General features: G+C 45.3%; 1 protein-coding gene across 2 annotated transcripts in view; it reads right to left on the bottom strand.

Annotated features, from left to right (window-relative positions):
- ace (angiotensin I converting enzyme (peptidyl-dipeptidase A) 1) overlaps nt 1-26,479 on the bottom strand; it is a 189,415-nt gene that overhangs the window by 10,628 nt on the left and 152,308 nt on the right. For both annotated transcript variants that reach the window (XM_078529837.1, XM_078529839.1), the window contains 8 exons: nt 25,642-25,785; nt 24,381-24,572; nt 12,820-12,917; nt 11,547-11,716; nt 7,937-8,160; nt 6,316-6,460; nt 2,241-2,339; nt 1,051-1,173 (listed from right to left, as the gene is read on the bottom strand). In XM_078529837.1, the coding sequence (XP_078385963.1) occupies nt 1,051-1,173; nt 2,241-2,339; nt 6,316-6,460; nt 7,937-8,160; nt 11,547-11,716; nt 12,820-12,917; nt 24,381-24,572; nt 25,642-25,785 (1,195 nt within the window). The remainder of the gene's footprint in view (nt 1-1,050; nt 1,174-2,240; nt 2,340-6,315; nt 6,461-7,936; nt 8,161-11,546; nt 11,717-12,819; nt 12,918-24,380; nt 24,573-25,641; nt 25,786-26,479) is intronic.

The raw sequence follows: 26,479 nt of genomic DNA, 5'->3' as shown, positions 1-26,479 counted from the left end.
GTACAGCACAGGAACAGGCCCTTCGGCCCTCCAAGCCTGCGCCGATCATATTGCCCGTCAACTAAAACATTTTGCACTTCCACTATCGTACCTGCTTCCACCACCTCCTCTGGCGGCGAATTCCAGACACTCACTACCCTCTACATAAAAAACTTGTCCCGCACATCTCCTCTATAGTTTTCTCCTCTCACTTTAAACTACAGTTTTCTCCTCTCACCTTACGTAGCACATTGTGGGTGATTTTATGTCATGGATTCATGTCCACTTGTTTCATTTAAGGACTTTATAATTGAATACACTTCTAGATACTGTCTATGAGGAAACTTTTCACCTTGTCCAGAACAGTAGACCTGGGGGACGTGGGAATATTTAAAACCAACCTGTAGACACGATCGCCTTGTTCCTTGCAGAGGGGCTGGTGGGGGTGGTGGTGTGGGAAGGGTCTGGGGCACCTCAGCCCAGAGTCTGAATCATCACTATTAATATATAACAGTCAGCAATGTGAAGGCTCTGGGACACAGGATTTCAATTTTCTTTAGGATTTTAACCCAACTCTTTCCTGCTTGCTGTAGAGTAGGGATGGAGAGGGGGGAGAAGCTTCGTATCGAGACCAGTATTTCAGTGAGTGAATGGTCAATCTAAGGAACATGTTCATTTTGGAGGCAATGGGAACTGTGCTGATTCATTAAAATGAAAATTAGATTGATTTCTTTCAGAAAATAACATTTTGGGATAGGGTAAGTGAGTAATTTGAGACACAACATGGTGAGTGCAGCATGCTTAGGACAAAATTGGTGACTTTGGTTCCCACAACAGGTTCCCAAGGCTCTCCACCAATGGGCTTTTCCTCATGACCTGTCTGGCTCTGTTGTAGAGTCATTGACAGAGGGTGATCACTGTGATTAGTCAATAACTCCATTGTGGTTGTGAGGATGGTAGAAGATGAACTAAATGGATCTTGAGTACTTTCCTCCAGTATTTCCTATATGGTCTGAGCGTCTTGTCTAAAAAAGGTTTGAGGATAGGAAGACATCTTGCTTTTCATCTTACCCAATGCGTTTTCCTGCAGCTTTAGATTTGTAGATGTCACATTTGTACAGAGGTCCTGTTTGACCAGCAACTTTACAAAGGCTCTCGTGGAATTGGAACTGGATGATGAAACTCACAAAGTACCTGAGAAAGAGTAAGACAAACAGTTGGATCTCAGATGTGGCATTTAAATGGGCATATTAATGACTTAGGATTCTGATGACAGGTCACAGATCTGAAATTTTAACTCTTTCTCTCTCCACAGATGCTGCCAGACCTGCTGAGTATTTCCAGCATTTTCTGTTTTTATTTCAGATCTCCAGTATCTGCATTATTTTACTTTTGAAACCCAGTACTGCTCTGCTTGCTCACCCCAGCACTATATTAGCATGCTATTGTGAGGCATTGTCTAATCCAATTTCATTCGGGTGAGGGTATCTGTACTAGGTGATCAGCCATGTTAGAGAACTGCTTTCAAGTTGGAGGTCCACCGAGTCTCTTGGTCATCTTAAGCAGCCCTCTCTTGTTGATTTTGCAAACTAGCTCCCAAAAATTCCTACAATCCCATTCCCTGACTCTCCCACTACTCGCAGTTGAATGGGAGGAGGGGAGGCTTCACTCAGCAAGAATGAATCAATTAACTTCATAGCCTCAGGTTCTGGGAGACATTTTGCCCCTGTTACAGAATATTGAGTAAATTCCACTTGTATTAGCATTGCCAATGACAGCTCACCTAGACCCAGGCCATGACCTTTAACCACACAATTCAATGTTTGTCACAAGATAAATCCCAACCAATGTAACAAGGAGTATTTTTGAATTTATTTTTAAGTATTCATTGCATTAAAATAATTATCTTTTTATTCTGACGGTGGATACAGTGGAAGTTGTAAGCTTGATTGCCAACTCCACTTGGGCATGTTGTGGGAGCATCATCACACACAGTCAAACAATCTTATTCTATCTCCAGTTTTTTAATAATAAATGGAATAGTTAAAGAAAATATTAAAAAAAACTACAACTGTTTAATGTCCCGATTAGTTTTCTCTCCCCAGGTTTGCCCGCAGTAGTGTCTAGGAGATTAATCTTTAATTTCAGGAGATTCCAGCATGACCCAAGCTGTTAGTGGTAAATATACAATTCTCCAATCTGTTATCAGGATACACTGGCACCATCATAGGGCTGGAGAAAGATCCATGTCAAAGACACACCTGACGTAAGGAACACTTGAAGGAATATGAAACTTTGCACCAGGATCAAAATCTTCCTCCGAGCGAGGGACAGGAGGGCACACGCCCTGATATTTTAACCTGTAGGAAAGAGGTACAAAGTAAGCTGGACAGCCTTACAACAGTGGCCTAGTCAGGACTCCATCCTCAAACTTCTACCTGATCCACTTCGGGGAGTTACTGGACCCAGAGTCTGAGAGGTCAACAAACAAAATGAAATTTGCAAATGGAAGAATGCTTTATTTGGGCAGTATAGAAACACAGAACTTATAAATAAAATATACAAATATTTTACATATTTACATATGATTGTATATTATATATTTATATATAATAAATATGTAAAACATAAAATATATATGGTCTCTGTATGTGTTGCGGAGGTGGTGACATAGTGGCAGTGTCACTGGACTAGTATTCCAAAGACCAGGGTAATGCTCCGGGAACCCAGGTTCAAATCCCCTGTGGCAGGTGGTGAAATTCAAATTCAATAAAAATCTGGAACTCAAAGTCTGATGATGACTGTGAAACCATTATCAATTGTTTAAAAAACCCATCTGGTTCACTTATATCCTTTAGGGAAGGAAATCTGCCGTCATTACCTGGTCTGGCCTACATGTGACTCCAGTCTCACAGCACTGTGGTTGATTCTTAAAAATGCCCTCTGAACAGGAATTAAGAATGGGCAGTAAACGCTGGCCTAGCCACTGACGTCCACATCCCATGAATGAATTTTTAAAAATGCACTGGTAGAGGAGTATGCTTGAGGGTTGAAGCAGTTTTAAATTATTTATTCTCAAGACGTGAGCATCACTGGCAAGGCCAGCACTTATTCCCCATCTCCAGTGACCTTTCTTCTTGAACCACAGTAATTTATGTGGTGCTGTTAGGGACGGAGTTCTAGGGCTGCAGTGACGTAATAGTGATATGTTTTCAAGTCAGGATTGTGTGTGTCTTGAAGGGGAACTCGGTGATGGTGGGTGTTCCCATGCTCCTGCTGCCCTTACCCTTATAAATGTAGAGGTTGCAGGTTTGGAAGGCGCTTTCAAAGGAGCCTTGGTGAATTGATGCAGTGCAGTGCAACTTGTAGATGGCATACACTGCTGCCAATGTGTGCTGGTGATGAAAGGAATGAATGTTTAAAGTGGTATATGGGGTACTGATCAAGTGGGCTGTTTTTTCCTGTATGGAATTTGAGCTTCCTCAGTGCTGTTGGAGCTGCACTCATTCAGGCAAGTGGAGAGTATTCCATCACACTCCTGACTTGTGCCCTGTAGCTGATAGGAAGATGTTGAGAAATTGGATGGTGAGCCACATGCTGCAGGATATCCAAATTCAGATCTTCCTCTAGTGGCCACACCATGTTTGCTCCCCGCACTTCAGTTGAATTGGTGGAATTAGTTGGTGGTCTTGTTGGGTCAGGGTGCATCCCTGAGCTGGGTGTTGGGTAAGCAGCGCAATCTCACTCTTTAGTGTGAAAGACTGGACTTTAATGCACTTCAAATATATTGTGACATCAGGCACATGCATTCACGTGTTCACTGTTACTATTGTGTCACATGTTGTCACATGTGACAACCTGAGAACATGTTTCTAACAATCTAGTCAACCAATTGTATGATTTAGATTATAATATTCAATCGTAATGCCAACGTCAAACATTTTGTTTTTACCAAACATCTAATTGTTTGATTGGCTGCTCGAAGAGCGTAGTTGTCCAATGTCAGGTTTCGATGTGATGAGTTGTCAATCATGTCAATATCTAAATATTAATTTGATTTTTTGCATCTGAAGCTCAATAGTTAGAACTGAACATCAATCAATCTTAACAAGTACTCCATGAAAGTAGGAGTTGTTGGCCATTATTTGAACACAGAGTTCAGAGCCCTAATCATGGGTTTAACAGGACCATGATCATCTGATGAACCTTTTGTATATTGATGATAAATCCAACAAGACCATCAAAGATATCAGCTCAATAATTGCTGTAAGCACATTAGAAAGAATTGAAATTGGATAGAGGAACAAAGGAATCCAGGAATATAATTATACAGATCACTATGATAGGTGACACAGGTCAAAAAGCCCATAAAAAAATCAAGCCAAACACAAGGGTTTTTCTTGAGCAATGGAATTCAAGTACACGGGTTATACTAAACTTATATTGAACCCTGGTTCGACCGCACTTAGAGTTACAGTTGCCATGTTATATAAAGGAAATAGAGGCACTGGAAGGGGGCCAGCACAATACTGTGAGATTAAACCTATTAGGATTGAATTAACTGGCTGGATGTCTGTTGTCTTAACAAGAGAAGCCTGAGGGTGACATAACAGATTTAAAATTATGCAAATAATTTTGTAGAGTAGACACAGACCAACTCGACTTGTAGAGAAGAGAAAAACTAGCGTCCATCAATAATAGGCGAGTCAAGAAGTCAATTGTAAATTAAGAAGAAACCTCTTTACTCGGAGAGGTAGCGAGAATGTTGAACTTGCTACACAGGGAGTGGTTGAGGTGAATGATATACATGCATTTATGGAGAAGTTCAATAAGCATATGCGGGCAAGGAAATAAAGGATTATGTTAATAAAGTTAGATCAGGAAGGAAGGGCAGAAACTCAGGTGGAGCATAAACTCCTGCATAGATTAGTTTGATCAAAAGGCCTGTCCCTGTGCCATACTTTTAATAATTTCTCATTAGAATAACCTCACTTTATGCAGCTGTCTCTGTGTTTCAGTGTCTCCATCTCACTCTTAACTGGTTTCTCTGTCTTTTTTTAATTCATTCACAGGATGTGGGCTTTGCTGGCTAGGCCAGCATTTATTGCACTTCCCTAGTTGCTCCTGAGAAGGTGATGGTGAGCTGCCTTCTCGATCCTCTGCAGTCCATGTGCTGTAGGTACAGCCACAGTGCTGTTAGGGAGGGAGATCCAGGATTTTGACCCAGCGACAGTGAAGGAACAGCGATATATTTCCAAGTCAGGATGGTGAGTGACTTGGAGGGGAAATTCCAGGTGGTGGTGTTCCCATCTATCTGCTGCCCTTGTCCTTGTAGATGGTAGTGGTCGTGGATTTGGAAGATGCTGACTAAGGAGCCTTGGTGAATTCCTGCAGTGCATCTTGTAGATGGTACACACTGCTGCTACTGTGCGTTGGCAGTGGAGGGAGTCAATGTTTGTGAATGTGGTACCAATCAAGCGGGCTGCTTTGTCCTGGACAATGTCAAGCTTCTTGAGTGTCGTGGGAGCTGCACTGATCCAGACAAATGGGGAGTATTCCATCACAGTCCTGACTTGTTCCTTGTAGATGGTGGACAGGCTTTGGGGAGCCAGGAGGTGAGTTGCTCATAGCAGGATTCCTAGCCTCTGACCTGCTCTTGTAGCCACATTATTTATATGGCTAGTTCAGTTCAGTTTCTGGTCAATGGTAACCCCCAGGATGTTGATAGTGGGGGATTCAGTGATGGTAATGCCATTGAACATCAAGGGGCGATGGTTGGATTCTCTCTTGTTGGAGATGGTCATTGCCTGACACTTGTGTGGCGCGAATGTTACTTGCTATTTGCCAGCCCAAGCCTGGATTTTTCTGCAATTGGACATGCTGCAATTGGACATGGACTGCTTCAGTATTTGAGGAGTCGCGAATGTTGCTGAACATTGTGCAATCATCAGTGAACATCCCCACTTCTGACTGTATAATGGAAGGAAGGTCATTGATGAAACAGCTGAAGATGGTTGGGCTGAGGACACTACTCTGAGGAACTCCTGCAGTGATGTCCTGGAGCTGAGATGACTGACCTCCAACAACCACAACCATCTTCCTTTGTGCTAGGTATGACTCCATTCAGCAATGTATTCAGTTTCTCTCTCTCTCTCTATCTGAGGCACTCGCAGTTCCTCTGTCTCTCTCTGTTACCCAAGGTACTTGCAGTCTCTCCCTCTCTCTTTTTGCCTAAGGAATGAGCAATCATTTTCTTCCTGTCACAAGGTGATAGCATTCTTTTCTCCCTTTCATTTGTAGTTCCCTATTTTATTTGTGGTTGTCTCTGTACTGTACCTGAGATTCCACCACTCCTGGTTGTAAACATCTTCTGGGATCCTTCCATCAAACACCTTCCATCGCCATTGATCCATCAAGTAGCTGAATGGAAGGAAAGCAATCTTGTCCAAGGCCATGCTCATCAGGTAGTTAATATCGCTCTCTGGGTAAGAGGAATGTCCAGAAATTATATTCCACAATTGTTGCTATTTCATCAATTATTCTCAAATAATAACTCCACTTCCTGACTCTAATGTCAGCAGACTCCTGTTATCGGAGTAAATGAACGGACAGCACAATATACTGCAAATGAGTAAGGCCATTTGGCCCATCTTAGCTCATTCATCTAGAACGATACCACACTCCCCTGTCACAGTATCTAACTGCTTCTTAACTGATCCTGGGTTGTTATCCTTCACTATATGGTCTGGGAGCACATTTCATTTGTTGGTGTTAGAATACAAGGAGTTAGAGGTCATGCTTCAGCCAAACAAAACCTTGGTTAGACCTAGGAGCTAAATGAAGTGCTCCTGTTTCTATGTTCTTAAAAACCGAAGGTCTCATGACACTATTCAAGGAAAGCAATGGAGCTAGTGCATTGGTCAATATTTATTTCTGAATCAGCATCACCAAATTAAACTATCTTGCCATTATGACATTGCTGCTTGTGAGAGTTTGCTGTGAGCAAATTGGTTGCTGTGCTTCCTTTATTATAACAGTGACGACACTCCAAAAACACTTCATTGGTTGTAAACCACTTTGGAATGCCTTGAGGGTGTAAAAGGTACACAGTCTCATTACTTTCATGCAGAGCATTAGGTCTCTGGGCACAATTTTACAGATCCCTGCCGGTGGGTTTGAAGGTTGGAGGGGGTCTAAAAATGCAGCATGTGGCCTACCTACCCACCCTCGACCTGTCTCCCACTTACAGGGGGCAGTAGAGGTGACAGGTAGCCCACTTAACTTTGCGCCTATTGAGGCCCGTTAATGGCCAATTAATGGTCATTTATTTTACCTGCGACAGGGAGAGTCCCATGCCAAGCGAGTAGCCTGGCAGTTTTTACTTGGCCAGCTGGTGTCGGGCTGTGGTGGGAGGGAGAACACCTCCTTTGGGGGTCTCCTGTGCCCATCGGAGGCACCCCATCCAAGCTCAAACAATCCCCTGTAACCCTTCCCCCCTTGAGCTCTCAAACCCCCCCACCAAAACCCCCTTACCCCCTCATGGGGGCCTGCCTGCCACCCCTGGTATCCCGGACCTACTTTGAGTCTGGCCTCCATTGGCTCCTCTTGCTTGGGAGCTGCCTGTAGTCCCAGCAGTGGTCACTGCTTGAACCTGCACGCTGCTGGGACTACAGAGTTGCCAGCCGTCTGATTGGCTGGCAGCTCTCTAAGATGGTGGTGGAAATCTTGGCCTCAGCCAATTAATAAATTGCCAAACTTTAAATGGTTGCCGGGTAGCGGGTAACTTTTTGGGTGGTGGGGGCGGGGGCAGGAAATCACGCCATCCAAAAAATCCTGCCTTCTGAGTTAAGCCACCAATCTCTGGACTTTCTAACCACAACTGCCTGTTCAAGGTAACGACTAGCAATCATTCCCCTTTGACCTCAAAGACATTGCACATGTAAGAGCCTGCAATTACCTTGGTTATTTTCCACCTTGTTGAGGAGTCCGATGCTGTGGAGATGTTTGGGAGTGGATACTGACAGAGCCATAACGTCTCCAATGGCCTCGTGGAACCCAGGGTTAGCACCATCTCGGAATGTGATGGGCTGGTCTTTGTACTGAAGGAAATACTGAACGTGGCCCATTTCGTGATGAACCGTTATCAGGTCCTCCATGTTCACCACCGTGCACTGCTTAATCCTGACAAAAGAACAAAAAATGGCTTGAAAGGACTTTTGTAGCACTTGGCAATGGGGGCAACCCTCCGAGCAATCCACTATAGCGGGAAATTGTGGGCAGCCTATCGCCAACATGGAATCATAGGCCGATGGTGGCAGAGCTTGTTGAAGGTTGTCACTGTGGGGTCTTGGGCTGCCAGGCTTGGCTTGAATCTGGGTTGTAAAGGAAATAATTACTGGTCAGCCTGTGGGTGGGAGGGTCATGTATTTTGGAGTAACACATTGACAGAGAGCTGTCAGGGCAAAGAGCGGAGTTGTTCTTTTACAAACCATTCATTACCAAGTGGGCGACAATCATATGGCAATCGACAGCTCCACGATTACTTGGCATTGTGCACCTTACTTCCTGTCCAGTGAAACGCACTGTGTCTTTGAGCAAAGCGAATAAAATGATCGGATTTTCCTGGCGGCGTGTCATCTCGCCAATTCTGTCGTTGGTTTTGAGTTCAGGATGGAAGGTCTGGGGGTGGAGGTGTAGCTAATCTGACCCACTAGAGTTTCTGAATGGTCAGAAAATAGGCAGTAGTGATCTGGCAGAACCAGGATTCAGGTTTCCCAATCACTCACCAGGCTTCTGACAGCCCAGGAATGTTATGGCATGGAAAGCATCCATTCAGCCCATCATGCCTGTGCTGTCTTCATCCGCTTCTTTATAGATCCCGCTCCCCCCCACTGTTTCTGGGTGTGCGTTCCATGTCTGAACAACACTCTGCTAAAATAAAATTCCCCTTACCTCACTCTCCCTTCATTCTTTGGGTGATAATCTTAAATTGTCACCCATCAGTTACTGTCCAATCAGTGGAAGTAATCCTTCCCCAGTCAATGGAACAAAACAGCTCATCATTTCAATCAGTTTGTCCTTAAACCTGCTCTCTTCCAATGAGAAGAGCCTTAGACCTTCCTCAAAACTAAATCCATTCACATCATTCATCCCTTTCGCTCTGATCAGCTGCAACTCAGTGAAAGCACTTTCTGGTCAGGAGGTCAGGGGCTCAAGATCCACCCCAGAGACATAACCCAGAGCCGTCTTTCCAGGCTGACCAATCCTGTGAGGAAAAAAAGTAAGGAACACCTCAACAAGGGGTTGGGGGAGTTAGTGTCTAGGGGGTGGGGGATTGGGGGGGGCTTTTGGGGGGGGTGGGTGGGAGGCGGTGGGGGATTGGGGGGCGGGGGGGTGGTGGGGGCTGGTGTTGCTGATGAGGCCGTTGGCCGGGTTGGGGGGTGCTGAGAAGAATGTTGACTGGGGCGGGGGCATTCAGGGGAATGAAGTGCACAACGTCTACTGGGTCGAAGGAGGTCCAGAAACAAAACCACGCCCTCACAACAATATAAAATACTTTACTTACATTTCTTTCTGTTAGTGACAGGAAACAGAGAGTAATTATAAATGGTTGCTTTTTAGATTTGAGGAAGGTTTGCAGTGGAATTCCCCAGTATAAAACAAAGGGAGAAACTAAAGGAGGTAAAGGATCAGAGGGACCTCGGTGTATACGTACATAGGTCATTGAAGTTAGCAGGGCACGTTGAGAGAGCAGTTAATAAAGCATACAGTATCTTAGGCTTTATTAATAGGGGCATTGAGTGCAAGAGTAAGGAGGTCATGTTGAACTTGTGTAAGACACTAGTTCGGCCTCACCTGGAGTACTGCGGCCAGTTCTGGGCACCATACTTGAGGAAGGAGGTGAAAGCATTGGAGAGAGTGCAGAGAGATTCACAAGAATGATTCCAGGGATAGAGAACTGTAGCTATGAAGATAGATTGGAGAGGTTGGGACTGTTTTCCTTGGAGAAAAGAAGGCTGAGAGTAGATTGATAGAGGTATTCAAGATCCTGAGGGGTATGGACAGGGTAAATAGTGAGAAACTGCTCTCACTCAAGAGAACATCAAGAACTAGAGGGCACAGATTCAAAATAATTGGCAAAGGAGTAAAAGTGATGTGAGGAATTTTTTTCACTCAGAAGCTGGCTGGAGTCTGGAACAAATTTCCTGAGAGGGTGGTGGAGGCGGGTTCGAGGTATTCAAAAGGGAGTTGGATTGCTACCTAAAAATAGAGAATGTGCAAGGTTACAGGGATAAGGCAGGGGAGTGGGAGAAGGTGGAATACTCTTTCAGAGAGCCAGTGCAGACTCAATGGGCCAAATGGCCTCCTTCTGCACTGTAAATATTCTGTGATTGATGCATCCTGCCTTCTTGACCCAGTCGACTCTACACGCTGCTCCCTCATAGCTCCGCGCTGCTCCCCAACACACAAACATACACATGCACTCCTCCTGCAACAGACAGATGCAGAAGCCAACTCCCCAAACCCCCCTCACCAACCCCTCATCAATCAGAAGCCCCTCTCCTCAAAACCCCCTATCCCAGCTCACTCAGAGGCCCCTCTTCCCAAACTCCTTCCCCCCACTAAATCAGCAGGCCCTCTCCCAACCCCAGGCTTTCCAGGTCCCCCTCTCAGGTTTGCCGGACAACCCCAGGCGGGTTTGGCTGTCCGCCAGCCTTGGGCATGCTGGACCCCTCCCCACTTTTCCGGGCTTGCCTGGACCATGGGCTCTGGAAACGTCCCCATCTCCCATACTTACCTGCCGGACACCTTAGAGTACACAAGTCGCATTGCTTCAGTTCCATGTTCTCCTGGCTGCTCCTTGTGGCTGATTGGGTTCTGGGCCCCCAGTAGGAAAACACAGTTTGGGCCAGTGCTCCTATTTCCCAGTTTTTACTGGTGTTCTGTTTTAAGGTATACAGGACCAGTTCAGACCAGTGCCCTTATTTCCCCGTTTTTACGGTTTCTTCGTTCCGGCATGTGCAGCAGCACAGTGCAGACATCAAAGGTGCTCGGGTAGCAGCAAGAGTTTCCCCAGTCGCTGCCTGGAGGGATCCAGGACAAATGGTGCCCCAGGAAACCCATGCGCAGGAAGCGGGACAGTAAGGACAATTGTGGGACCATGCCGTAAAAACCCAGATGATTGGTCACCCTGCCTCTTTCAGATGAACAGTTAACGTGTGGCCCTCTCTCCCAGAAGGAAAAAGCAGTAAAAACTGGGAAATAAGAGTGCTGCTCCGAACTGTTCTTTCCTTCTGGGCTGTCGGAGGGAAGTAAAAGATCCCACGACATTATTCAAAGAAGGGCCAGAGGAGTTCTCCCCAGGGGCCTGGCCAATATTTATCATCAAGCAGCATCATTAAAACAGATGATTGGGTCATTATCAAATTGCTGTTTGTGGGACCTGGCTGTGCACAAATTGGCTACAGTGTTTTGCTGGTACATTAGTGACTCTACTTCAAAGAGGCTTCATTAGCTGCGAACCTATGAGGCCTCTCAGCAATATCCTGCCAGCCCCCGACACTAACCTAAAGTCTTTCTTGTTGAAGAAGTCCCAGGCGGAGGCATGGCAAACAACTTCACGGTCTGCCGGTTTCACAATCATCGACTTATCCCAGAATTCCTTTGGCATCGGGATGAGGCCAAGTGATGTGAAGAAGCGGTCTGATTCCTCAAACATTCTTGAGGGAGTCCAGGCCTGTTTACGACAGAGATTGTGTTAAATGTAGTAGAATAAATTGAACCAAACAGGAACAGTGCCACCCTGCCATGCCTTTCTCCTGCTTGCTGTCCGCTCTGCACTCAACACGGTGACACAGAAGATTCTTGAATGCAGAGAACAGACGGACGACCTATTACCAGGCTTGGTGAACAATGCTGTAACTGTACAGCACATTCGGGTATAAGAGGCATCAATGGGCTACATTAGGATATCATTGTGAGAGCGAGACTGAGGTCTACCTGTACAGATTAAATTAGGGTCACATTGTGTGGAGTTAGATTGGGATCTCATTGTGTAGTGGTTAGATTGGGATATTACTGCACGGGGTAAGACTAGATCTAACATTGTGGGGTTAGGTTGAGATTTCATTGTATACAATTTAGATTAGGATCACACTGTGCTGGGGGTGGATTGGGATCCCTCTGTGTGGGTTAGACAGCAATCTCCCTGTTCAGTGGGATAAGTTGGAAGCTCTGTCAGAGGGTTAGATGGTGATCTCACACTGTGGGAGTTAATTATGGATTTCACTGTGCTGGGGTTAGTTAGGGATCTCACTGTGTGGGGGTTTGATTGGGTTCTCACTGTGCGATGGTTGTATGTTGACGGCACTGAGTGGTGGTTGCAAAGGGACATTACTGTGCAGCATCCGATGTGGAGCTAACTGTACGCGTTTAGATTGAGGCACAGCTGTGCATGTAACATTGGGATCTCATGTGCGGGGTTTCAATTGGATTTCACTGTATGGGTTCAGATTTTAGTCTCCCTGTGCAGGGCAATAATGAAAACTTGCGATACAATCATAGATGGGTATCACTCTCTGCAGGTTTAACCTGGGATCTCACTGTGCGGGTTTAGATCGGGATCTCACTATACGGGTTTAGATTGGGATCTCACTGTGCGGGTTTAGATCGGGATCTCACTATACGGGTTTAGATTGGGATCTCACTGTGCGGGTTTAGATCGGGATCTCACTATACGGGTTTAGATTGGGATCTCAGTGTGCGGGTTTAGGTTTAGTTTGGAGTAGAAGGACGAGGGAGGAGCCCGGTGGAATGTGAAGTATTCACTCAGAGACTAACCTGGGCCACCATTTGAGGTGTGGCATCAACGTGGCTGGCACTAGGGTATGGCATCACCAGTTTGTAGATATTGTTCCATGATTGGGCCCACATATTTCCTGGCAAAGCAGAAAGATAATGTTATCCAGCTGCAGAAGACACAAGTGTTAGTCTTATTGTTAATGCATTGTTACGTCATCTGCTTAAACTTCTGTTTATGACGGTATCAACTCAGAAAATCTACAGGTGCAGCCACGGAATCAACCACATCTTTCTTTCCCCCTCCGTGAATCAGCTGATAGTGCACTTGCTTCTGAGTCGGATGTGGGTTGAAGTCCACTCCAGAGACTTGAGTACCAAATCTAGGCTGACATTCCAGTGTAATCTGAGGGAGTGGTGCATTGTTGGAGGTGCTGTGCTTTGGATGATTTATGAAACACAGTAACTCCTATCCCGCCGACAGAACTTCCCCGTGTGTGCACTTGTCAGCACAGAAGGCAATGACCTCATCTGCAGGAGACACACATCCACCCTCCTAAATAGTGTTAGCTTCTTTTTGGCAGTGTTCAAACTTTTAATAATGAATTTTATTTTATTGCCCTTGTATCCCCAGAATGGTTTCTTCCACAATAAAACAACACAGACAGGTGGGCCATCCCTCCAAATAATTAAATTGCTGGTCCAAAATTTCACCAATTCCACACTTCCTGTGCCCTCCAGCGGACAGGCACTTGAGGCACAGCCATTTCCCCGCCTCTGTCTCTCTTGTGTTTGTTTTCTCACTCCAGCCATTTCTTTCGATATTTCGTCTTTTAACATATTTCTAAAAAGACACCAACATGATGTGTCATTTTAATTGGAGGCTGGGGGTAAGGATTGGCTGACAGAGCGGGTCCCATTTGCCACTTTCTCTTTCTAGCCCTGTCTATGAGGTTTTGGAAGGGCTGTGGATCCAGGCGATTGTTAAAAGTGTTCGCTTGAGGCTGCCAGCGCTGCAATATTTCCGATTCTAGGGCCTGCAATACCTGCTCATGTGCCCGGCTGCACATTGCCCCCTATAGAGATGGTGGCCACACATATAACTGCGCATGCAATTGGCAGGAAGCACAGCCTTTATTAAACCCTGTCTGCCCTCTCAGGTGGATGGAATTATTTGAAGAATTGCAGTATTTAGAAGACGAGAACAGGAGTTCTTCCCAGCGTCCTGGCCAATATTTGTCCCTCAGCCAATTTCACGAAAACAGATTACCGCTCATTATCACATTGCTGTTTCTGGGAGTTTGTTGCATCCAGATTTACTGTGTTTTTTACATTAGTGATTTCGCTTGTAAGAAAGGTATTGCAATAATCATGGGTGATTTTGATCTTCATATTGATTGGATGAATCAGACTGGCAAAGCTGCCTTGCAAGATGAGTTCATGGAGTGTATTAAAGACAATTTCTTACAGCAGTATGTCCTAGTGCCAACCAGGCTATTCGAGACCTTGTAATGTGCAATGAGACAGGATTGATGACCTCATAGTAAAGGAGCCTCCAGTCAACAGTGATCATACGTGACAAATTTCACATTCAGTTTAAGGGTGGGAAGTTTTGGTCTAAGATTGGTGTTTCAAACTTAAATAAAGGCAATTACAAGAGTTTGAAGACAGAGTTGGCTAAAGTGACCTGGGAAAATAGGTTAAAAAAAATGACAGTAGAGAGGCAGTGGCAGACATTAAAGGAGATACTTCATAACTCTCAACAAAGATATATTCTATTGAGAAAGAAAGACTCTACGAGAATGATGCAACATTCATGGCTAACTCAGGAAGTTAAGAATAGCATCAAATTGAAAGAAAGATTCAATTCTGTGAAGATTAGTGGCTGGTCAGAAGATTGGACAGGTTTTTGAAACCAGGAAAGAATACCTAAAGAAAAATGCGGGAGAAATTATGATGAGAGAAAGCTAGCTAGAAATATAAAAACAGATAGTAAGAGTTTCTACAAGTATTTGAAAAGGAAAAGACCAACAAAAATGTGTGAGGATGAGACTGGGGAATTAATACTCAGAAACAAGGAAACGTTGGAACCATTGAACACTTTTCTTAGATAATATCACCACCTTCAACACCTCTTTGATCCTTTTGTCTGTGACATCTTTTGATTCTCTGCTCCTATCACTGCTTGCTTATCTCCACAACCACCCCACCCTCCACTTCTCTGCCCCCGCCCCCCACCTTAAACCAGCTTATATTTCACCCCTCTCCTAACTATTCTTCAGTTCTGTTGAAGGGTCATGAGGACTCGAAACGTCAACTCTTTTCTTCTCCACCGATGCTGCCAGACCTGCTGAGTTTTTCCAGGTAATTCTGTTTTTGTTTTGGATTTCCAGCATCCGCAGTAGCTTTTTGTTTTTACAAGTATTTAGTGTCTGTCGTAATTGTAGAAGACACAAAAAAATCTCAAGAATACTTGAAAGTCAAGATGTAAAAGGGAGGGAGGAACGTAAAACAATCATGAGGGAAAAGATACAGGGATACCTCCAGAACTAAAGGCTGACAAGTCTCTTGGGTCTGGTGCCCTGCATTTTAGGGTTAGAACCATAGAAAAGTTACAGCACAGAAGGAGGCCATTCGGCCCATCTTGTCCATGCCAGCCCCAGGACACGCAGGTGCCCTTTCTGATCCCACCTTGCTGCACCCGGCCCATAGCCCTGCAGCTTACAGCACTTTAGGTGCAGATCCAAGCACTTTTTAAAAGAGTTTAAAGTTTCTGCCTCTACCACCAACTTGGGCAGCGAATTCCAGACACTTAGAAGAGGTGGCTGCAGAGATAGCAGAGGCATTTATTGTGATCTTCCAAAATTCCCTAGATATTGGCAAGGTCCCAGCGGATTGGAAAATCACAAATGGCAACACCAACAGTTCAGATCCAGCAGAAGTGGAGGCACAGTGGCATACAGTCGGGAGGGGATTGCCCTGGGATTCCTCAACATCCGGGCCCCATGAAGTCTTATGGCATCAGGTCAAACCTGGGCAAGGAAACCTCCTGCTGATTTCCACATGCCGTTCCCCCCCAGCTGATGAATCAGTGCTCCTCCACGTGGAACACCACTTGGAAGGAGCACTGAGGGTGATAAAGTTGCAGAATGCACTCTGGTCTATGTCCATCACCAAGAGTGGCTCGGTAGCACCGCTACTGACCAAGCTGGCCGAGTCCTAAAGGACATAGCTGCTAGACTGGGTCTGCGGCAGGTGGTGAGAGATCCAAAAAGAGGGAAAAACATACTTGACCTCATCCTCACCAACCTGCCTGCTTCAGGTGCACCTGCCCATGACAATATCAGTAGGAATGACCACTGCACAGTCCTTGTGGAGATGAAGTCCTGTCTTCACATGGAGGATATCCTCCTTCCTGTAGTGTGGCACTACCACTGTGCTAAATGGGATGGATTTTGACCGACATAGCAACTCAAGGCTGGGCAACCATGTGGAGCCATGGGCCATCAGCAGCAGCAGAATTGTATACAACCATGATCTGCAACCTCATGGCCCGGCATATCCCCCACTCTACCATTACAACCAAGCCAAGGGGTCAACCCTGGTTCAATGGAGAATGCAGGAGGGCATACCTAAAATGAGGTGTCAACCTGGTGAAGCTACAACACAGGACAACTTGCGTGCCAAACAGCATAAGCAGCAAGCGATAGAAAGAGCTAAGCGATCTCCCAAACAATGGATCAGATCTAAGCTCTGCAGTCCTGCCAAATCCAATTGTGAATGGCGGTGAACAATTCAACAACTAACAGGAGGAGGAGGCTCCACAAATATCCCCATCCTCAATGACGGAGGAGCCCAGCACATCAGTGCAAAAGATAAGGCTGGAGCATTCGCAACAACCTTCAATCAGAAATGCCAAGTGGATGATCCATCTCAGCCTCCAGAGGTCCCCAGCATCACAGATGCCAGTCTTCAGTCAATTTGATTCACTCCATGTGATATCAAGAAACAGCTGAAGGCATTGGATATTCTGGCAACATCGTGCTGCAGAATTTGCCGCGCCCCTATCCAAGCTGTTCTAGTACAATGGCGTCTACCCGGCTATGTGGAAAACTGCCCAGGTACATCCTGTACACAAAAAGCATGACAAATCCAACCTGGCCAATTATCATCCCATCAGTCTATTCTCGATCTTCAGTAAAGTGATTCAAGGGGTCATCAACAGTGATATCAAGCAGCACTTGCTTGGCAATAACCTGCTCACTGACACCCAGTTTGGGTTCTGCCAGGGGCACTCAGCTCCTGTCCTCATTACAGCCTTGGTTCAAACATGGGCAAAAGAGCTGAACTCCCGAGGTGAGGGGAGAATGGCTGTCCTTGAAGCAGTCCACGTCCAAATGCAGCAAGACCTGGACAATATCCAGGTTGGCCTGTGTTATGCTCCTTCTGTCGGGTCGCTTTGCTCACGCCTATCTACTGGTGAGTGAGTTGGTAAACAAGATACTGCAGATGCAGAGACCAACGTAAGATGAAGCACATACTGTTTATTAACACAAGTAACAGAGCACTAAGACAATGTGTGCTTCTCAAACCAGACCCTATTCTAAGCTACTGATTAACATTGTAGCCCGTGCTACACAGCAATTGGGTAATACAGTCACGTGGTCAATCTGCTCACGTTCTCTTAAAGGTGTATTGCACCTCAGATTACCACATTCCCTCCCCTTTACTCGAAAGTACAACTTACAATCTTTACAATATATCAACTACTTACATCAATAAACTATTTACAAATTCCACCTGTCTGGATGCTTCTTCAAATGTGTTGAACATTGTAGTTCTACGACTCTGGGTGGTTTATCCGAGGCCTCCCTCTCAGGAGTCATCTGTCCAGCAGGCTCTCCAGCAGGAACCTGTAAGTTTGTCTCCTCAACTCTCTCAGGCTCAACGGATCCTGCAGGCACGTCCAAACCAAGTAGAGTTCCTTCCACATGTGGTGTAGACTCCAATGGGAATGCTTAGCGCATCCTTTCTTGTTTCCCTTTTCTTGAGGTGATCTATGTGTCTCCTAATTATCTGACCTTTGACTGATGTATAAGACAGAGCTCCTGTCACTGCACTAACTTCACCTGATAGCCATTTGGGCCCATCTCCAAAATTCTTTGCAAAAACTGCTTTTCCGACAGTGAAGTTTCTTTCATGACTGTGGTAATCGTGTCCATATATCTGGGCCTCCTGACTTCTCTCTACCCTCCTCCCTAAGCTTGGCCCGATGAGGCTCAAACGTGTCCTGAGATGTCTGTTCATCGATAACTCTGCGGGGGCAATACCGGTGGTCGTGTGTGGCGTAATCCTATTACTGTGTAGGAAATGTGATAATCTATTTGCAATGGAGTCTCCTTCCAGTTTTTTCATTCCGGACTTGAAGGTCTGGACTGCCCTCTCGGCCATGCCATTGGATGCAGGGTGGTGTGGCGAGGTCTTAACATGTGTGATGCCATTGAGACTTGTGAATCTTTGGAATTCCCCGCTGGTGAATGCCGTTCCATTATCAGACACCATTATCTCTGGTAAATGGTGTATTGCAAAACTCTGACACAATCTGTCTATGGTGGCAGCAGATGTGGGTGATCTTACCTTGTACACATCCATCCAATTCGAGTGAGCATCTATAACCAAGGCGAACATTGTGCCCAAAAAAGGCCCCATGTAGTCAACGTGGAGGCGGGCCCATGGCCTCCCTGGCCTTTCCCAGGGATGCAATGGAGCAGAAGGGGGCAATGTCTGTATCTCTTGGCACTGTATGCAGCTCTTGGCTAAGTTTTTGATTTCTGTATCCATCCCTGGCCACCATAAGTAGCTGCACACCAACGTTTTCACTCTAGAGATGCCGGGGTGAGCACTATGTAATTCGATCAATAATAGTTGTCTTCCTCTTGGAGGCACAATGATTCTCACTTCCCACTGTAAGATGCCATCCTGGCAGGTGAGCGCGCATCTCCTATTAAAATAGGGCTTCAGTTCGTCAGACTTTGGCTTGTTAGACCATCCCTGTAAGACTTGTTCCCTTACGTGAGATAAAGCTGGGTCGCGCTCTGTCCACTCTCTTATTTGTTTGGCATGTACTGGTGATGAATCCGGAAAGTTTAATAACAAGACAAGTTCTTGATGGATGGGGACATTCACATTGCTGTCCTTTAGAGGTAATCGGCTCAGTACGTCAGCATTTGCAATCGGGCTTCCCAGCCAGTGGATAAAAGTATATTCGCAAGCAGTTAGAATCAGTGCCCACCTTTGGATGCATGCTGAGGCAATTGGGGGTATTGCCTTATCTTCCCCAAACAAGCCTAGTAATGGCTTGTGGTCAGATACTATGGTTAAGTGGCGACCATGGATGTATTGGTGGAATTTCTTAATGTTAAATACGATGGATAAGCCTCTTTCTCTATTTGTGAGTATCTTCATTCTGCCTCACTGAGTGTTCTTGAGACGTAACCAATGGGCCGTTCGGAGCCATCTGCCGTCTGGTGGGAGAGGACTGCCCCTACTCTGCAAGGAGATGCATCGCAGGTTAAAATCGAATGTTTCTTTGGGTCGAAATGTACCAACAGGGCCAATGAATGTAGTAACTGCTTTACTGCCGTAAAAGCCTGTTGTTGTGGAGTTTGCCAAGTCCACCTGTTGCACCTGTGGTTTTTCTTGAGCAAACCATATATTGGAGCCAGTACTGTTGATGAATTTGGGAGGAAAATGACCACAATAGTTTATCATTCCCAAAGAGGACTTGGGTTCTATGGCGTTTTTGGGTGCTGACACCCCACCTTGTCTTCTATTGGGTGAAGGCCCTGCGAGTCGACCCTATGACCCAGGTAAACCACTTCTTTTGCTTAGAAGATACATTTTTCCCTTTTCAAGTGTACTCTGGCTTGTGAGAAATGCTTCAGTACCTCTTCCAGGTTAGCCAGGTGTTCTTCATCAGTTAGCCCTGTTACTAGGACATCATCGAGATAAACTACCACATGGGGTAGACCTTGGAGTGAATTTTCCATTGTCCGTTGTAGAGTGGCACAACCGATGAGACTCTGAAGGGTAACCTGGTATATTGGTATAACCCCCTATGGGTGTTGATAGTCACAAAATCTTGAGTGGCCTTTTCTAGCTCGACTTGCTGATAAGTGTGGCTCATATTGAGTTTCGTATATGCGGTTCTCCCTGCCAGTTTGGAGCACAATTCATCAATTTCCGGTATAGGACGCCTGTCAAGCCTGGCCACTTTGCTAACGGTCAACTTGTAGTCCCCGCATATTCGCACATTCTGGTCAGGCTTTAGTACTGGCGCTGCCCATTTGGAATATTGTACAGGTTGTAAGAGTCCCAACCTTTCCAGCCTGTCCAATTCAACATCGACTTTTTCTCGTAATGCATACAGGACTGGCCTCACCTTCAAGACTCTGGCAGTTGCCCCAGGATCCATGTGGATTTTAGTTTGCAGCCCCTGAATCTTCCCGAGCTCCTCCCTGAACACAGGGGCATATTTCTGTAATAATTCTTGCCGGTCTTTCATTCCGAGTTGAAAAATCTCAGTTCACTCCAACTTAATTTCCTTAAACCAGTTCCGACCAAGTAGACTTGGATCCTCCCCTGCTACCATTATCGGGGGTAAATTGACAGACTGATTTCCATACTGTACTAGAGCCTTGCAATACACCCCTTACTTGTATGCCTTCACCAGTAGACGCCTTTAATGTAGCATCTGAATTTTCCAGATTTAATGAGTGGTCTCCACCATTCAGATATTTGAACGTATGTTCCCCAATAACTGTCGTGGATGCCTCTGTATCCACTTTCATTCGGGTGGGTTTTCCGTTGACTCCCACTGTCACTGCCACAGAGCGGCTCTGTTTTACCCATTTTTAAGTTGTGTAGTGAGTAAAAATCTGACTCTGTTTCTTTTGCTTCCTCTATTATGTGGATTTCCCAATTTCTACCTTTTTGCTTAAAGTTTTGTCTCAATCTGTCTTTACAATATCCCGCAATGTGCCCATTACGATGGCAGTAGCAACACTCAATTCTTTTAAATTGTTGTTGATTTGCAGGCTGTCTGGTTCCACTTCTGCCGTTGTTATTGTGGTTTTTATCCATTGCTTTTTTGCTGGTCTGTTAATGGTGGCTGTTTCCCACCTTTCCACGAGCCCAGCATTTCCGCGCCATTTCTAACCGATGCTTTCCTCCCGACAGGGAGGACGTCGCCATTTTGTGCTCCCTTGATTTCTTCTGAACCCCTGACTGCGTTTTCCATCGCGAGCGGCAACTCCAGCGTCTTGCTGAAGCCTAAATTAGTTTCTGACAACAACCTTTTTTTGAATGGCGTCTTCATTAACCCCACATACTAATTGGTCTCTTAACATGTCATTACTTGACATCTCAAACTTAGGGTGCTCTATCAGTTGTTTTAAGGCTGCTACATAGCAAGCGACTGTCTCTCCAGGGGTGCGACACCTCGAATTAAATTTAAAACGCTGCGCTGTTACCGAGGGTTTCAGCTGAAAGCGGCTTTTCAGAAGATTTACCAACTCACCAAAGCTTTAGGAATCTGGAGCGTTGGGTGCCGTTAGACCATGAGTAAGGCCGTATGCTTTACTACCACATGTCGATAAGAGGGTCGCTCACCTCTTCTCCTCCCCTGATATGTTGTTGGCCAAAAGGAAGAACTTTCAATATAATGTGACCAGTCATCGGTGGTCTGATAAAACAGTTCGATATTGCCAAACTGTGTCATACCGGTGGGAGATAACTCCGATGACTATGATGAAGGCTGTACTTACAATCACCTTGCAAGGTATGGCTCATTTACTTCTGCTGAATTTCCACAGCTTTCCTTGGTGTTGTCGGCTGGTCATATGTTTCCTCTTTGCCAGCTGTTACATTCCTTCTGTCAGGTCGCTTTGCTCAGCGAATACGGTTGCACACTTATCTACTGGTGAGTGAGTTGGTAAACAAGATTCTGCAGATGTGGAGGCCAATGTAAGATGAAGCACATACTGTTTATTAACACAAGTAATGTGTGCTCCTCAAACCAGACCCTATTCTAAACTACTGATTAACATTGTAGCCCTCATTACACAGCCATTGGGTAATACAGTCATGTGGTCAATCTGCTCACATTCTCTTAAAGGTGTATTGCACTTCAGATTACCATAGCCTGACAAGTGGCAAGTAACATTTGCGCCACACAAGTGCTGGCCAATGACCATCTCCAAGAAGAGAGTATCTAACCATTGCCCCTTGACATTCAATGGCATTATCATCACTGAATCCCCCACGATCAACATCCTTGGGGTTACCACTGATCAGAAATTGAGCTGGACCAGACATATAAATACTGTGGCTACAAGAGCAGGTCAGAGGCTAGGAATCCTGTGGCGTTAACCCACCTCCTGACTCCCCAAAGTCTGTCCACCATCTACTAGGTACAAGTCAGGGGTGTGATGGAACACTCCCCACTTGCCTGGATGAGTGCAGCTCCAACAACACTCAAGAAGCATAACACCATCCAGGAGAAAGCAGCCTGTTTAATTGACACCATCAGCAATCATTCACTCCCTCCATCACTGACAGACAGTAGCAGCAGTGTGTAGCATCTACAAGATACACTGCAGGAGCTCACCAAGGCTCCTTAGCCAGCAGCTTCCAAACACTCGACCATTACTACCTAGAGGGACAAGGGCAGCAGACACATGGGAACTCCACCACCTGGAAGTTCCCCTCCAAGTCACTCACCAGCCTGACTTGGAAATATATCGCCGTTCCTTCACGATCGCTGGGTCAAAATCCTGGAACTCCCTCCCAAACAGCAGTGTGGATGTACCTACATCACATGGACTGCAGCGGTTCAAGAAGGCAGCTCACCACCACCTTCTCAAGGACAATTAGGGTTGGGCAATAAATGCTGGTCTAGCCAGTGATGTCCACATCCCATAAATGAATATAAAAAAAGCACGGATAGACAATTGGTTAGCTAACAGGAAACAGAGTGCTGGGATAAATGGGTTATTTTTGGGTTGACAAGCTGTAACTTGTGGAGTGCCACAGGGATGAGTGCTGGGGCCTCAACTATTTATATCAAAGACTTGGATGAAGGGACCAAATGTATGGTAGCTAAATTAGCTGAAGGCAGAAAGATAGGTAAGAAAGTATGTTGTCAAGGAGACATAAGGAGTCTACAGAGAGTTTGAGATAGGTTAAGTGATATAATTGCATTAGAAGCAGTTCAGGGGATGTCCACCCGACTGATTCTTGGGATGAAGCAGTTGCCTTATGAGGAAAGGTTAAATAGATTTGACCTATGCCCATTGGAATTTTAGAAGAATCGGAGGTGATCTTATTGAAACATAAGCTCCCAGAGGTGCTTGACAGGGTGGTTGCTAAGAGGATGCTTCCCCTTATGGAGGAGCCTAGAACTAGGGAACACAGTTTAAAAATTAGGGGCCTCTCAGTTAAGATGGAGATGAGGAGGAAGTTCTTCTCTCAAAGGGGTGTTAATCTTTGGAATTCTCTTCCCCAGAGAGCAGTGGAGGCTGGGTCATCGAATCTATTCAAGGTTGAGTTAGATGGATTTTTGATCAACAAGGGGAGCAAGGGTTACAGGGGCAGACAGAAAAGCAGAGTTGATGCCACAATCAGATCAGCCACCATCTTATTGAATGATAGACCAGGCATGAGGGGTTGAATGGCCTACTCCTGCTCCTTAATTCATGTGTTCTTGTGTGTTTCAAAAGTGTTTCACTGACTGTAAAAGCACTTTGGGATATCCTGAGGTTGTGAAAAGTGCTATAGAAATGCAGTTTTTCAAGCCTTCTCTTATATTACAGAATATTCTTCAAGTTAAATCTTCGCAGTACCATTTCCATGGCTTCCACAACTGCACATAACACTCTTATTGCTTAATCGATGTACACATTCAACAAAAAACTGCACGTAATGGAAGTTCCCCATCTCTGGTGCCATTCTGCTAAGTCTTCTTTGCACTCTGTCTAAGGCCTCAACACCCTTTCTAAAATGTGGTGCCCAGAATTAAATGGAATACTCCTGCAGATGTCTAAGACTGTTTTATAAAGCCATTGCTCTTTTTTTCAACTGTATTTCCTGACTCCCAACCCCTGTTACTTTTTCTTTCAATGCCACTATCATCAGCTTCCTCATAATAAAAAACAACACCTTTAATCTTTCTGTTCTCGCTTTTGATCACCCCATTTCTAACCTTGCCTTCTACCCCAAGGTCCTTGAGGTCCAAGTTTGTGTCAATTACTCCTGGAATGGCCTGCGAGTTCCCCCAGCCCAGGCAGGGCTGAAACAATGCTGACTAAAAGTCATGGGTTGACTGCCTCTTTCGTTGATTAATTGGTTTGGATTGGAGTGTGGATTAGGTCACTGGTTGGAAGCAGGATTTCGGACACTGCAAAAGAGCGTCGAAACCCTGCTTCCCAAAGCTCACGTTAAATATGCTAAGGGCAACTCTGACGCTGAAGAAAGAAAGTGTGCTGGCTCATATGTGTGGCAGTCACCATTCCAGAATAAGCTGGTGTTGTAACTATCCATCTTACCCAAGAGATGAGCTGGGATTGGACCCTTCAGATTGATGTATTGGTCTCCATATTTCTTGTGCAATGCTCTCCTGACGTATGCATGTAGGTTCAGGTACAGGGGCTTCAGCTGCTGGTAAATATTCTCCAAATCTGCTTCAAAGGTTTTGGACTCATAAAGTGACCTCCAGAAAGCTCCAGTATCAGCGTGACCTGAAACAGAAAGGGAAATAAAATGGAGAGTGTGTCATTCCACATTAACTCTCTCTTGTTCATCTTTTGTCGCATTAGGAGAACAGTACAAGCACATTGAAAGATATAAGGACTGGGTGATGTAATAGGGTTTAGGCATTGAGCCACACACCTTTGTCAAATCCAACCAACCTGCTACAGGGGTTAGATACATAGAAACCTTCTTGTTAAGTCCCCATTGGACACGATCCCAGAGCATCAACCCAGCACCAGTTGGCAATCTCATTCAGAGGTCAGAGGTCAGAGAATGATTCATGGGGGAAATAGAAAAATTCAAAATGTTTCTTCTGAGACACACTGTTCAGTTTACTCTGTATCTAACCCTAAGCTATTGTAGAAGGAGCTTTGCAATCTAATCCCGTGCCGTACCTGTCCTGGGAATGTTTAATGGGGACAGTGTAGAGGGAGATTTATTCTGTATCTAACCCCATGCTGTACCTGTCCTGGGAGTGTTTGATGGGGATAGTGTAGAGGGAGATTTATTCTGTATCTAACCCTGTGCCTTACCTGTCCTGGGAGTGTTTGATGGGGACATTGTAGAGGGAGATTTATTCTGTATCTAACCCTGTGCTGTACCTGTCCTGGGAGTGTTTGATGGGGGACAGTGTAGAGGGAACTTTACTCTGTATCTAACCCCATGCTGTACCTGTCCTGGGAGTGTTTGATGGGGACAGTGTAGAGGGAGCTTTACTCTGTATCTAACCCCGTGCTGTACCTATCTTGGGAGTATTTGATGGGGACAGTGTAGAGGGAGCTTTACTCTGTATCTAACCCCGTGCTGTACCTGTCCTGGGAGTGTTTGATGTTAACATTGAAAATCCAAGATTAATATTACTCACTTTGAATTACGTATCGTTTAAGAAAGGCATTGAACAGCCCACTCCCGGTCTGTATGAGCTCTGGATGATTGTGGCTAACCGTACAGGGACAAGGTACAGTCTAGTCACTGCACTGTTCTGGCAAGTCAATTTTTACACGGGCTGCTTGTGTGACTAAAGGCCAAGGCCTCTCCTACCACACTGGGCCTCACCATTCAGTCTCGCTGCCTTGTTGCTCAACTCCACATATTTCTTGAAGTCGGTCCTCATTTTCTTTCCTGAGGCATCTCTCCATCCTTGCCAAGCAAACAGCAGATCGTTGTAGTTGTTTGACGTTGCCATGAGTTCCGTTAGATCTGTGGATGATTGACAGATCAGACAGTGTGACATCTATAGCTGCAAAGCCCCTGGGTCCCAGTAATTAGTAGCATCCTGCAGGGAATCAGCACCCAGTCCCACTGGGCATCAGAGCAGGGGGGGAAGCTAGGTGCCTTCAAACCTTCCCAAAAAAATCACATTTATTCAAACGATTCAGTATAATCACGAAAAGATGGTTTGTGTGTAATGCAGGCTGTGTGTGAGTCTTTATAATCACAGGGCTGTGTGTCCATATATTTATAGAGCTGTGTTTATAAAGTGTGGAGAGTTTGCTGCACATTATTATCGGAAGGATATTGGCAAGATTCATTAGCATTATATCAGCAAGAATGAGAGGATATAGTGATGAGGAAATGTTCATCATTGCAGCCACAATACAAGAGAAAATTAGAGAGCTTAGAATAATGAGAAAATTGAGACTGTTAACAGTGCAAGATTGTCTCCTGGGTTGGTGAATTGTGAAGGCTCAGTTTGAGGATTATTCCTGGATCGATACGGTGGAAGATTGGAGGAAATGCTTTCCTGCAGAGGATTATTTGAACAGAGAAGACTTTATCACAGGGAGCTATTGAAGGAGAGACTATCATTGCAGGTAGAAAGGAATGGGTTAAGTGACTTGAAAAGTAAGAACAGTAAACAGTTTGGGGGTGACGAAGAGACCTCTGGTCATTT

This window comes from Cetorhinus maximus, chromosome 25 (assembly GCF_964194155.1).
Source record: "Cetorhinus maximus chromosome 25, sCetMax3.hap1.1, whole genome shotgun sequence".
Classification (NCBI taxonomy): Eukaryota; Metazoa; Chordata; class Chondrichthyes; order Lamniformes; family Cetorhinidae; genus Cetorhinus; species Cetorhinus maximus.
The sequence above is the reverse complement of the archived record's forward strand: the minus strand, read 5'-3'. Positions and strand labels throughout refer to the sequence as shown.